The following is a 14,072-nucleotide window of genomic DNA, read 5'->3' on the forward strand; positions in this document are numbered from 1 at the left end:
TATTTCACTGGGCACTCTAATCCACAACTTTCCTGTGGTCTTTATCGATGCGTTTTTACATTCTCGGATGATGCAATAACGATAATTACTATATTTTTCATGTAAACTAGTATAGAAGTCATGTTTATTAAACTTTGGTAGGTTATGCTCAGTATATATAATGTACTCTGTGGTTATGCTGTTGTTTACAAATGCATGACGTCAGAGCACAGATAATCTATCGGCCAAACATGGCCGACAGTGTTTTCACCTGTCTAAGAAAAATATTTTTTTAAATTAAAGTTTTACGGTTTTTAGGGCGCAAAAAAATATAGTGTTAATTTTTTTGATATAATAGGACAAATATTAACCATTTAAGACCAACTTAAAAAAATTGTCAAGTAGCCTATTGTAAAACACGCCAAATCGCCGTTGGTCGATTGAAAATCAAATAATCGTCACTTGCTGTCCAACAATTTTATTCAGTGCGGAGACATTCATTTGTTGTAAATTGTAATTCAATTGAACTTTACGAACGATGTATAAACAATTTCAATAAACGCATGTCGCTGTGATGTGGCCATCATCGCCACAATACAGGTTTTATAAAAGCGTCGCTTAACCAGTGTGGTCCCGGCCTAGAAAATAGGCATTTTCTATTTATTTTAAAAGTTACTGACCTTGGATATCTCTATGTTACTGACGGACGAATCAATCTTGAAACGCTGCGATCTGCTGCGATAGGTAATTTTTGTATATTAGTCTTTTACTTACAGTGCGACCGTTTAGAGTATAAATTAAATATTTTGGAACTAAAATGTAGAGCAACCAACAAGCTCATAGAGTAAAGTAATGCACTGGAAAAAGCAGGAAAAAGCTTTGTCCAATAGGTACCTACTCTTTGAAAGGCAAACGTCAAAAACACAGACCAATAACATATAGTCAAAAACAAAAACTATAAAATTGTAAAATCCACACCATCAAAACAAAACAGAGAACTATCTACAATATTTTATCAGATGGCTGCATTTAATTTAATCATCGGGGTCACTGGTAGCGTTGCTACCATAAAGTTGCCTTTACTCGTCAAAACTTTAATGGATTTGAATGAGACTGCCCAAGGATACCATTTTGAGGTTAGTTGTTTTAAAATGTGGAAAACATCGTGAGGAAACCTGCATGCCTACGATGCGAGTTCTCCATGATGTTCTCAAAGGTGTATGAAGTCTGCCAAACCCTTCTCATTCTGACAAGTTGCTCAGTACTGAACCGGCAATGGGTTGATCATGCTAAATATGAATGTTTATTTTTATGATTATCACTATGCCTAAATAGTTTGAAGTTGTCAAGTAAATAACTAAATATTAACTTAATTAGTGACTTAACGCATGTAAACAGTGAATTTAGTAATAAGTTGCAAGTAAACAAGTAGAATAGTTGTTTTTCTATTTTTCGCTTAAGTAGCGGCGCGCTCCTCACCCCGCGCAACCCCCGCCGGTGTCTACAACTCGTTTGAGTAGGTTAAAATAGATAAATATAGTTAAAATAGATAGGATAAAAGGTAAAATTTCATTGTTTTTCAAAACTCTCAAGTTAATTCAGAGATGAACAGCGAAGTGCGTGAAATATTAAACTCTGTCATTTTTTATGTGCTCAACAAAGTCACAGAAGAAATTAACGTATGAATCATAATCACTAATCTATAATCATTACACCACCGGTAGCTATTTAATCGAGATGTTTTTTTTCAGATAAAAATTGTTTGTACAGAACCTGCAAAGCATTTCTTCAAACAGACTGACCTGCCAGCATCCTGCTCTGTATTAGATGATGCTACAGAATGGGACAAATGGAAGGGAAGGGGGGATGAAGTGGTTCATATAGAACTGGGGAAGTGGGCTCATATGATGATCATTGCACCTCTCGATGCTAACACACTTGCTAAAATAGCACAGGTGATTTAATCTGGATCATAATTTTTTAGTGGCACTAGATGATCCCAGCATCTGCGCGAATTCTTTGATTTTCCAGGGAAAATAGTATTTTTTGTCTGATCTGATTTTGTATGATAACTATTTCTGTACCAAGTAGATAATGATTCCAGAACTTCGACCATGTGGACTTAGGTTTTTAAAAATCCCATGAGAATTCTTTGATTTTCTGGGTCCTATAGTCCATATGTCCTTCCCCGAGATGCAAGCTATCTCTACTAAATTTTATTAAAATCTATTAAACTGATGGGCTGTGAAAAGCTAGCAGACTGACAGTGTAGGGTGCCCTCCAGCATGACAGACCTCATGGGTCTGTCATGCTGGAGGGCACTATCCACCATTTGTATGGTACCATCCAGCATGACAGACCCATAAGGTCTGTCATGTAGGGTGCCATCCAGCATGACAGACCCATAAGGTCTGTCATGTAGGGTACCATCCAGCATGACAGATCCATGTCATGATGATCACTGTCATGCTGGATGTCACCCTACACTGTTTCTCTGCTATATTGTCTGCATCTATAAGTCCCGCAAATTCCTATTGCGCTGGAAACATGTCTCATTAACATTGAAATGACGTCATTTTGACGTCAGCCGAAATAAAAATATACCATCAGCTCGAAACTTCAGTCTAGTGCTGACGTCACTAAAATGGCGGCCACGCGCATTAGCAATTTACTGACCTTAAATAAATTTTAATGTATTTTTGCATTCACATTTCTCATAAAGATTATCATTGAATGATAAAATTCTAGTAAATATATAGCTACCCACTTCACTTTAAACTTGGTACAAAAAATAACCTTTTTTTTTCAGGGCATATGTGATAATTTACTAACAAGTACAGTCAGAGCATGGGACATGTCAAAGCCACTATTATTCTGTCCAGCCATGAATACCAGGATGTGGGAGCATCCTATCACTTCCACACAGGTGACAACACTGAAGTGGTGGGGATACGAAGAGGTGCCTCCCACGAGCAAGACTTTGATGTGTGGCGACACAGGTATAGGAGCGATGGCTGAGGTGGATACTATTGTGGAAAGGATCAAGTTGATAGCTGATAGTAAACTTGGAATTTGATGTGCGATGCTGATACACAGGTATACAAGAGATGGCTGACTTGGGTAAAGGATCAAAATAATAGTTGCTAGTAATGGTGATATCAGGCGGTTCATTTGTCTTTCACTCGAAATGATACATCTGAACACAAAATGAATCAAGTGACAAACTGAATGATACAATCACTCGAATGAACCATCTGATATCAGCTTAAAGGATTACGTTGATAATGAATGAGGACACTGATGTGCACTCTTCACTGTTGCATGGGGTTTTCTGAAGTTCATAGTAATGTGAAAAAATCAAGTTGATAGCATATTAAAAAGGATAAATGAAGGATCGTTATAGAAGTTGAGAGCCTTGTAAGGGTCAGTGCAGACCGAGCTCGCCAATTGAAATTGAAGCGCGGCAAGTAGTTGAAACTTGCAGCACGGCGAGTAGAAATGCGGAATGCTAAGTGGCGGCTCGTGCACGGTGATATGGTCGAGAATCGGCTGGCTCCGCGCGCGCGCTGATTGTCATAAGTACAGTGCGACAAGGCTATCTTGGCGCGTGGCGAAAATCGGAACTAACGTTACCATCAAGCGTCTCCTTTGTTCTTGTTTGAATATTTTAAGCCTTTGTTCTCCAACAGCGCCACCATGTCAATGTCATTCAAGTGCCAAGAGAGCCTTGTCGCACTGTAACATGACCAAAGCGGCCGGCGCCTTGTGCGGTCCGTGAGTGTTTTACCTAAGAGATTTTTTGGTTCAGAAATTTTTGAAATATATTATTTAGAAATGTTTTTTTTATAATTACAGTATACATTTTTATAAATCATTTACTTATATGTAGGTATTCAAAAAATGCATGACTAATAGTATACATAATATTATACTGATTACTGACATACAGTACGAGGCAGAAAGTAATGTACATTACTTCGACGTACGTCGAACTTTAGAATGAGATAGGTAGTAGATTCGTAGAGCATTGTCTCTGTCGTTGAAGCGGACAAAATGTCACATATGTATGAGTGACAGAAACAGAGTGTCATTCTACAGACCAATGTTCATTATAAGTCCCTGCAAATTACTAATGCGCGTGGCGCCATTTTAGTGACGTCAGCACTAGACTGAAGTTTTGAACTGATGGTATATTTTTATTTCAGCTGACGTCAAAATAACGTAATTTCGATGTTAATGAGACATGACAGAACTTATGGGTCTGTCATGCTGGATGGCACCGTAGATGGATAGAGCTGATGGTATATTTTTATTCCAGCTGACGTCAAAATGACGTCATATTGATGTTAATAAGACATGGTTCCAGCGCAATAGCAATTTGCGGGACTTATACTGTCTGCCGCGTACTGTAATTACTGAATACTATACTGATTTTTTTATTAGAAATAAAACACTTGTGAAAATCGTAAATGTATGTTTATTGCATCACCGAATACTGTTTCTAAGCTAGCATACATGCAACAAACAAAACTCCCATGTACACATCATACAAAATAACTATACAGTGGAAAACATTACTACAGTAATTATTATTATAATAAAACTCTACTTGAATCGAATAAGTAATTATTTTTAAAACATACATGTGAAAAAACTAGGCAGACCAGAATTATGTTGTTCAAAAATATATTTTCTTTATTTTTTTACCACAATGTACATTTTAAAAATCGTTACAAATTGGTAATTAATTAAAAATTCTTCTAAAGAATTTAATCGTAATAAAATTAAGGGGGTTACATTTTAAACAATGTTCAATAATATTATTATAATTTTTATTTAAGAGGTCACTACACGAACATTTTTATTTTTCCACAATCGGAAAGCACTTTTTTATTATTGTTCCAAAACAACCCTGTAATTTGCAAAATACATATAAAAAACTGGATTGGATTGTACAATTTGTAATTTGTATCAATCAGGATTACGATGTAAAATGTAAATTAATTTAAATAAAAGTGTGTTTGTGAGCCTAAAACTTTGTATTTGTGAGCGCACCTTGTATCTGGAACTATATTTGACGATTATCAGTTGTCCTCTGACCAATGTGATGAATAATCAGGTAGTCAGATCCACTTGTGTTCAGATTATTGGTCAGGTCATCTCTCTGTGACTGACCAAAAAAATGATACGACTGTAATAAAGCTGATGATTGAGATATAAGTCCAGCAAAATGCGAATGCGCGTGGCCGCCATTTTAGTGACGTCAGCACTAGACTGAAGTTTTGAACTGATGGTATAATGGACGTCAAAATGACGTCATTTCGATGTTAATGGTGACATGGTTCCGGCGTAATAGCAATTTGCGGGACTTATATATGCTGATAATATAGCAGAGAAACAGTGTAGGATGACATCCAGCATGACAGAACTTATGGGTCTGTCGTGCTGGCTGGTACCCTACATGACAGATCTTATGGGTCTGTCATGCTGGATGGCACCCTACATGACACCTTATGGGTCTGTCATGCTGGATGGCACCCTACATGACAGACCTTATGGGTCTGTCATGCTGGAGGGCACCCTACACTGTCAATCTGCTAGCTTTTCACAATCCATCCGTTTAATAGATTTTAATAAAAAAGGTTATAGGTATTCTTATTGGATCTGATGGTTCGTGAAACATTTTTCCACGCAAAAAAAAAACGTTAAAAAAATGCTCAATTAAGGTTCAAATAATATATTATTTTACCTAACCATAAATTATATTTATTCGAATAATCGTGTAAAAATCTAAGATACAATTCTAAATATAACTTCCCCTATATAATATAACCTCAAGCTTCTTGAGTTTTATAATATTAAAAAAACGAAACGAAAAAAAATTCTATATTTACAATAAATATTGCTGAAGTTTTAAATGATATTGGACACTTAAAATATTTACAAATGAACAAAAGCACCTGGATATAACAAATAACTAACCAGATCAGTTGAATCTAATCATCCAAATTATAGTCTATTTAAATTATTATTTTATTACTTACAACATTAAAACTCAACTACTCGTATAAAAACTGCAGATCGTTATGAAATACTTAAGGTATGGAATTTGTCATGTTCTATTTTACAAATACTCTACAAAAAAAAAAAAGCGCGATACGTATATTAAATTAAAATTATTGTAAGCCGAAAAAAAAGAAAATTCAATTCAAGACAGAGCTAAAATAGCAACTGAAAAAAATCTGGCAATTTCTTATTTTTAGGGTTCAAAAGGAAAAATGGAACCCTTATAGGATCACTTTGTTGTCTGTTTGTCTGTCGAGAAACCTACAGGGTACTTCCCGCTGACCTAGAATCATGAAATTTGGCAGGTAGGTAGATCTTATAGCTGACATTTGGTGTAAAATCTGAAAACCGTGAATTTGTGGTTACACCACACAAAAAAATTAAATTGTGGTCATGAACTAATAATTAGTATTTTCAATTTTCTAAGTAAGATAACTATATCAAATGGGGTATCATATGAAAGGTCTTCACCTGTGTATTCTAAACAGATTTTTATTTATTTTTATGTATCATAGTCTTTAAATTATCCTGCAAAATGTCGAAAAAATGCGACTGTAGCACGGAACCCTCATTGCGCAAGCCTGACTCGCACTTGGCCGGTTTTTTTACAAGTGTTGCCAAATATTGTGAATAAGTTGCCAGAGTTAAAAATGGAAACTGAAATTAAAAACAAACACTTTTATATAAAATCAAGCCCGGAAACTACTATACGTACAAAATAAATATTAGATCTAAATTTTGTTTAAAAAAATCGAATTCCTTGCAATCATCAAGTTAACCTATGGTAATACGATTATAAACGTGTAAAAATTACATTGGATAAAAATTGTGCGTGTATACAAAGGCCATTTTATACAATCTAGCGGTACTAAGAGTTTTTCTACTTAAAACAAATGCCTTGTGTCGTGTCATCTCTTTCGTTAATAGTGTGCGAGATCGAGACGGAAGTATTGTTTGTGCCACGCGCAAGAGCAGCTCTAAGGAAAGGATGTGGGACTTTATAAGTCTCGTAAATTGCTAACGCGCTGGAACCATGTCTCATTAACATCGAAATGACTTCATTTTGACGTATATTTAAGTAAAAATATACCATCAGCTCGAAACTCCAGTCTAGTGCTGACGTCACTAAAATGCCGGCCACGCGCATTAGCAATATGCGGGACATATAACATCGCTCTCTTTTCCTCATTCCAGAAAAGGGATAAGAATTTTTTAATCGCAAATAACAATGTTTCAAAAGAAATCTTTCGCCAGTCTTCATAACTTTATTTCTGATTCAGTATCTTCACTATAAGTTTACATTGGGGCTAATTCTGAACACAACCTAATTTTAGAGTATTCGCATGCTCTTCTTACTAATGTAATATGAAAAGGACAGACACAGTTTGACAGTTTTAAATTTAATTTTTAGATGGTAAAACCCGCTAATTTAGCACGCACTCGCGAACCTACTGTTTAAATTTGTATTGTGCACTAAAATTTAGAGTTTTTAAATGTGTAAGATGTTCCGTTCCTTTTTTAGCATAAGTAAATAGAAAAGGATGCAGATACTCTAAATTTAGTTTAGAGAGAGACTAGAGAATCGGGGCCAATATCTCGAAAACGGTGATAGATTTCGAATACAAGTGTTGCCATATTGTGAATAAGTTACCAGAGTTAAATAGAGCTAACGGTCGTTGTTTTAGATAAACGTTTATTCCTACCGATTGCTGTTTAATTATTTTTTGCGGGCTGGCGGCAGAGACATAATATGGACAAATCTGCAAATTTATTCTGACATTATGTCACGTATTTCTCTGTAGTGTGGTTAACTTGTACTAACCTTATTTTAAATTTATATACTTAATTTGACGCCAAATTGGTCACAAGTACACAACGAAGTACTTCTTTAGCAATTTACAATTTGTTTTCAAAATTTAACGAAATTAGGTGTTATTATGATAAATTTATCTTACCCTAGATCTGCTCTCAGTCGACGGGTACAGACCGTTCACTATAAGTTGTCCCTTGCCATCATGTTGGCACCATTGCTTTGTCAGGTTTTTATTGTGTGAAGTGCAATGGTGCCAACATGACGGCAAGGGACAACTTATAGTGAATGGTATGCAAGTGAATCGTAAAAATCCATTCAAGCTAAGCCTTTTTCTTGTAAAAAGAAAATATATGTGTATATTTACTTTAGCAAAATATCGTTGTACGTCGTGTTACGTGGAATGAATAGTGGGCGTATCAAATGGTTCAATGTCTTTTATCAATATTGCACTTATATCAAAATACAATCGTTCAAAACGGCAAATTAAGCTCCTCACCGACGTAGCTATAGTATATATGTATACTGATATATGATATATTATATTATAGGTAAGTCTGATGAGCTCTATCGAATAAAAATTACATCACAGCAGTACTTTTTCAAACACAAATCAACTGTATTATAGTTATTTTATCTTACGAAGTCCTCTTAGCAATGATTGTCGATTCGGCTATAGTAGTTTGCGGTCTTTTTTCGAGACAAGGCCCAGATGCATGACACTTAAAGTTACTTTACGGTTTAAATTTTGATTTCCAATAAATAACAAAGTTGCACAGATCAGTTTTCATATCTCCATGAGTAAAGGTAAATTTTTGGTCCTAAGCTAACTTACCCTGACTTGTGCAACCCATTTTCTTTTATTGACAGTTAAAGTTTACGATAACCGTAATGTAGTTAATCGTCTGTCATGCAACCTGGCTTAGGTCCTTCAAAACTTGTAAATTGCAAAGATTTGAATCGATAGATTAGCCCCTTATTAGGAAATCGGTTCAGGTGATTAAGAGTGAGCTTATCAACTATATATTTGAGATCGAAAGTGTTAGCAACTTTGCAGGAGAGAAAGAAACTATACTAATCTCAGCCTTACGTGGTTTAGTATGACCAATATATTTGGACACGCGGCTGTATTATTAATGCGTTCTAATAGGGATCATTTAGTGATGGACTATTCCATCACTAAAATATGATCCCTAATAACATGACTAATTATGTTGTACACAATCTTCAAATTGACTAGTTTGAATCCAATGCTATCTCTTTCCGCAGAAAGCGTTATGAAAGGGATAGCAATACATTTAGACATGACACTACTTAAGAGATTGTCTACACCAGAATTAGTCATATTGACTTGGTAGCATAGAGGTAAGTTACTGGTAAAGCGTACACACTCGATATTGAGTATGTCAGGGCAAACCACAGAGAATTGAACCTTAAGAGTACGAATATACAAGATTTTGCATAAAAACAAAATCGTGAAATGTTGGCGGGGGACAGGGCACGTAATCAAGACAATGTGCGGAATGAGGGTACTGAACGGGCGTGGGTCGACTTTTATGCTAAGCAACTGCCTAAGCTTGGCGATCGGGGGTGTCCGGCTGTTAGGTTATCTATGGGGCAAACCTAACGATTTAAATCTTTGGTGAGTTGTGCGCATTCGTACAAAACAATTTAGGCAATGCGCGTTTGTTGCTTAACTTTTATTATCGCTAAATGTCAATAATCAAATCGGTAGAAACAATGTTAGGCGTTTACAAAAACAGGCACTCAAACGACGGTTTCATTCTGCTTATCGAACATAGCCCTTGTATACTTCGATATGACTTCATAAGTCGATTTAATCAGTTCACACCTCTCTTCCACTTCAAAATCCGTTGGCGCGACTTTGTACGTGGACGATTTTGGTTTCCTAGCGCTGTTCGCGCAGAAATCCCCATTGGGCAAGTCGATGTTGTCTTCAATGTTGTATACGGCGATGGGTTTTTTGTGAACCATTTCTAAGTCTTTCCTTCTCTTTTTCGTGGTGAAGAACCCGCATTTTGCGTTGATGGACATCACTGCGTTCTGTACGGAGAAATCCAGCTGTTCGCTGGATTCTAGTTCGTATCATACGTCCAGTTCCTCGAGCCCTTTGGACAGTCGGTGGGAGTTGATTCTGCGTCGATGCGAGCGCCGCACGGCGTCCGCGCGCCGGTAGGGCTCGCTTCGGAGCCCGTGTAGGATGTCTTCCAGGGCTCCGTTGTACACTTCGTCCTGGTGAAGGAGTTTCTTTTCGCCGACGGCCTGCGACTTCGTTTTTAGTTCGTTGATTACAGCCTCCTGGAACATTTGACAAGGATTAATTTATTTGAAAATGAAAGTGGCTTCTTTGCAGTATAGGCGATCGTCAATTAATTGTATATCAAGTTTCATTTTTGTAGGTAGGTAATTAATACTCGTGGAAAAATAGTTTCAGTTCTCTTTTACGTAATATTGATTTATAATGCGGGTTTTTAAATAAAATGATTTTATTTTTGAAAAAGCAGATATGATAAACTTTTGGTGGGACTCTTTTTTCATGGGAGGCAAATATTTTTGTACATAAAGCTTCAAGTAAACTGAATTGAAATTAAAGTCAAAAATATCAAGCCGTCCTCCTTAAAGACACTTCCAAAGGGATTGCATTTAGTTTAAAGCTAATTACAAATAAGAGTAAACACAATTTTAGTAACGAAAGCACACTACAAACACTAGCTATGAAGACCTACTGTGTAACAGACGATATGTGAGATACTCGTACACCCGTACCGCGCAGGTACTTCAGGAACTGTCTCGGCTCAACATTAGGCTCTGTATGCTTAGTGTGAGATTTTACATCATACCGACGTTGATTGAATTCGAGCGTCGAAACAGTTCAATGTTAAAGCAAAATGCACCTTAACTGTCTTGTTTTAGAGCACAAGTTCGTCCATACACCTACAGCCAGCGCTCCAAGCGGAAACGTGCAATCAAAATCGGTTGCGGTTCTATCTTAAACTCAAGAGACTACATAGGGCAATTTTTCTCTGACGTTATTACGTTTCGATCTCGAACTCTATCATCGTTGGATCAGATGTAAAATCTCATACTAAGCATATTGTTCTGTCTAACGAAAAACGAAATTGTCTATCTACCTTCACATGCTGAAGACAACAAAACAACTATTTTATTGACTTGAAATTCTTTAACTATAATTAAGCGTTATCACTACCCATATTATAAATGCGAAAGTGTTGGTTTGTCCTTGAATCACGTCGCAACGGATTGACGTGATTTTTTGCATGGATATAGTTGAAGACCTGGAGAGTGACATAGGCTACTTTTAATCCCGGAAAATCACACAGTTCCCACAGGATTTTTGAAAACCTAATACCACGCGAACGAAGTCGCGGGCATCAGCTAGTGTATAACTACTTTCTGTATTCAAAAATATATACATACATAGTAACATAACAGACATGTTAAAATAGCTTATTATACTTGCATCAACTTTAGAAAAAGTACGTGAGATACGCTAAGCATTAGGCTATTAAAAGACATGCCCTGCTAATTCCATGCATTGCGCAGCGTTGGAAGGAGAAAAACAAAATAATTATAATAGATCATTTTATAAGTATAATACCAAAACAAAACAAAAATAAAAAGCTATTAGGTAGATACGCAGAGTTATTGAGTGAAGATTATACCTATGTGATATTATGTTCTACTTATAACAGTTTTAGAAACTGTTTTCCTAAATTACACATACATAATTAAGTTCCCTACTAATATACTCTGACATGTGTACTAATTCGATACAAATACATAGACGCAACGGAGATCTGCTGAGTGAAGTGGCGCAGCTCTGCGAATATTTTATTACAGACCATTTATTTTACACAAACGTTACCTGAGTTAGTTTTTTTTAAATCTTTAGTTTTTAATAACAATTTTATTTACTTGGATATACTGTTAAAATTGATATGATGAAAATAAAACGCGGAGGAGTCTGAGTCTGAGAGCGCCTTGAGTCTCCCCTATACGAGCCCCTAAAAGCCAAAGCAAATAAAGCTGAGTTTGAGCTTCAGAAAACATGCTGTGCCTTGGTCACTTCACTCGGCAGATATTGCGTTTTCAACTGCTGAATTAACTAATAGCAGGACTAAGGCTGAGTTCTATTAAGTGAACTGTGACTTTGCTCAGATTTAAGACATTGTTAAAACGAGACATACGAGACGGTATATCGTTGGCATAAATCTGTAACGTTTCAATTGAAACTTAAGTTTGAGCAAAGTCAAAGTTCGAATAAGGTACGCTCTAATCTATAGGGCATACTTTGACTTTGCTCAGACCTTACTTAAACTTAAAACGAGACATATTTAAGATGGAAATCTGTTTCGTATCGTTATATTTTACTCTATAGAGTAATATCTAGGCGAAGTCAAAATACGCTCCAGATCTCAGCCTAAAAGAAATGCCTACTTTGATCCGACTGCGGCGAAGTCCAAAGGAGGGTTACTAACATACTTTTGAGCGGAAAAGGACAGCACTACTTATAGTCTAGTTTCTTTCGTGTTGAACGTTCACTACAACGAATATTCGTTATAACAGTAGTTATCGGTTTTCCCAGTCGGCACCCCGAGCATTGTTCCCAGGGGTAACAAATGGGATATATTTAAAATAATTCTTAGTTATGTCAGTAGCGATGAAGCTTCAATAGGACGATAGATATTTATAACACCAGATGTCTCCACAGACGACTATCGGGAAAAATCCAATTTTATTCGAGTGCTAAAAGACATGGACATGGTGATGACATGCTTTGATAGCGTGTGGTTTTTAAATAAGCCTTTAGTTGAACACCATTGGTTTCCTGATCACATCTCTCCATGCGCATTTACCATGTTTTCCATTTCAATATTAGTCACTTTTCAACATGTTCCAATTTAATCAATTAAATTATTATTTAATCGGTGTATAGCTTACATTTTATGCCACAAAATCTGATACTGTGTGCCACAGGGAAGCATACTAGGACCATTATTTTTTTTACTTTATGTAGTTGATCAATACAAGAAATAAAGGAGGGATCGGTGTGAAATATCAGTCAAAAAAGGAGAACAATCAGACATCAATCTTCTATATAACCTAAATAACAAACCAAAAAACCCTAAACTAAATATGAACAATTAATTCAATTGACATTTGTGTAGACCCATATGCAAGAAAATAAATGAGCAATTAAACTAACATTTCCTTAGGAAGCCAAAAAAGACAGAAAGGTTAACCGCACAAAATCCATTCGTAAAGAGCTACCTCTTCAGTTAAAGAGATACCGTTTGATACCGAGATGTCAAAAAAACTATATAAGAATAATCTTAAATGGAACTTTACACCGATTAAATAATTTTTAATCCCCTTGGTTAGGAAACCCAGTTAGTACACACGCACACAACAGAATAGGCCCCCATTTCTTAACAACTTCCAACGACTTACTCCTAGTCGTGTTAGGCCGAGACCTAGGCTAAGTGTTGGCTAAGTCTAGGCTAGGTCCGGGCTGTGCCGCAACTGAGACAAGTGTTGCTGCAATAGGCCAGCGCTGACGGCCGCGTAGTTAAACCTCTGCGAGAATTGAGTCTGGTGTTACCATCACCTCTAATTGTTGTTTTATTTAATGATTAATATGGCAACTTTGAATATCGGTGTCATTATTTCAAACGGACAAAAAGACAGAGTGGAGTAGTGTCACGTCTTTTTGACAACTACCTAAACTCAACTTTATTTACTTTTGACGTAAACAAAACACCGAGGAAATAAAGCTCAATTTGAGTTGATATCAAGAAAGACGTCACGCCTCGACTCTGTCGGTGTACCTTGCGCCTAAGAGTTCGTCCAGGGACAAACTTAGCGGAAATACAAAGGTGGAATGTCGCTGAAAATATTCCGTAATCAGTTCACGTGGAATTTAGGCAACTTAATGCAACTGTCACTATTGTGCCAACGTTAAATAAAACCGCAGGATTTCTGTTCAGATTAGTGACTTAGATACTAAGACTGAGGCCACACGATGATTTTCCGGTGCGTTGCGATGCCGCGGATTTGGCACCCAATGCAACGCAGACACTGGGTTGCCGCTCCGTCAAAAAGTATGCGTTGCAACGCACCACCCCTCCCCGCCTCTCTGGTCTTTCTAGTCCCAAGTCCGTTGCGCGTGCGGTGA

At 36.6% G+C, this 14,072-nt stretch overlaps 2 protein-coding genes across 5 annotated transcripts in view; one reads left to right on the top strand and one right to left on the bottom strand.

Moving 5' to 3' along the window:
- The first annotated feature begins 763 nt into the window (after positions 1-763).
- Ppcdc (phosphopantothenoylcysteine decarboxylase) lies at positions 764-7,017 on the top strand. Its single transcript, XM_034976605.2, has 3 exons — positions 764-1,115; positions 1,731-1,934; positions 2,789-7,017. The coding sequence occupies exons 1-3, from the start codon at positions 999-1,001 to the stop codon at positions 3,053-3,055; spliced, it is 588 nt and encodes a 195-aa protein (XP_034832496.1). The 5' UTR covers positions 764-998; the 3' UTR covers positions 3,056-7,017.
- A 2,798-nt stretch (positions 7,018-9,815) lies between these two features.
- The window catches only part of Frl (formin-like protein), an 81,049-nt gene continuing 76,792 nt past the window's right edge, over positions 9,816-14,072 (bottom strand). For 2 of the 4 annotated variants that reach the window (XM_034976586.2, XM_069503206.1), the window contains exon 17: positions 9,816-10,174. In XM_034976586.2, the coding sequence (XP_034832477.1) occupies positions 9,962-10,174 (213 nt within the window). In that variant the 3' untranslated portion in view covers positions 9,816-9,961. Of the gene's footprint in view, positions 10,175-13,348; positions 13,475-14,072 lie in introns of all 4 variants that reach the window. The other 2 variants (XM_069503205.1, XM_069503207.1) reach the window with 2 other exon arrangements.

Source organism: Maniola hyperantus, chromosome 15 (genome assembly GCF_902806685.2).
Source record: "Maniola hyperantus chromosome 15, iAphHyp1.2, whole genome shotgun sequence".
In the NCBI taxonomy this organism is placed as follows: Eukaryota; Metazoa; Arthropoda; class Insecta; order Lepidoptera; family Nymphalidae; genus Maniola; species Maniola hyperantus.

Excerpts from the sequence above, each read along its gene's own strand:
- Ppcdc (XM_034976605.2), top strand. The coding sequence starts at position 999 with ATGGCTGCATTTAATTTAATCATCGGGGTCACTGGTAGCGTTGCTACC. Across the intron at positions 1,116-1,730 it reads CCCAAGGATACCATTTTGAG|ATAAAAATTGTTTGTACAGA; the intron begins GTTAGTTGTTTT and ends GTTTTTTTTCAG. Across the intron at positions 1,935-2,788 it reads CACTTGCTAAAATAGCACAG|GGCATATGTGATAATTTACT; the intron begins GTGATTTAATCT and ends TTTTTTTTTCAG.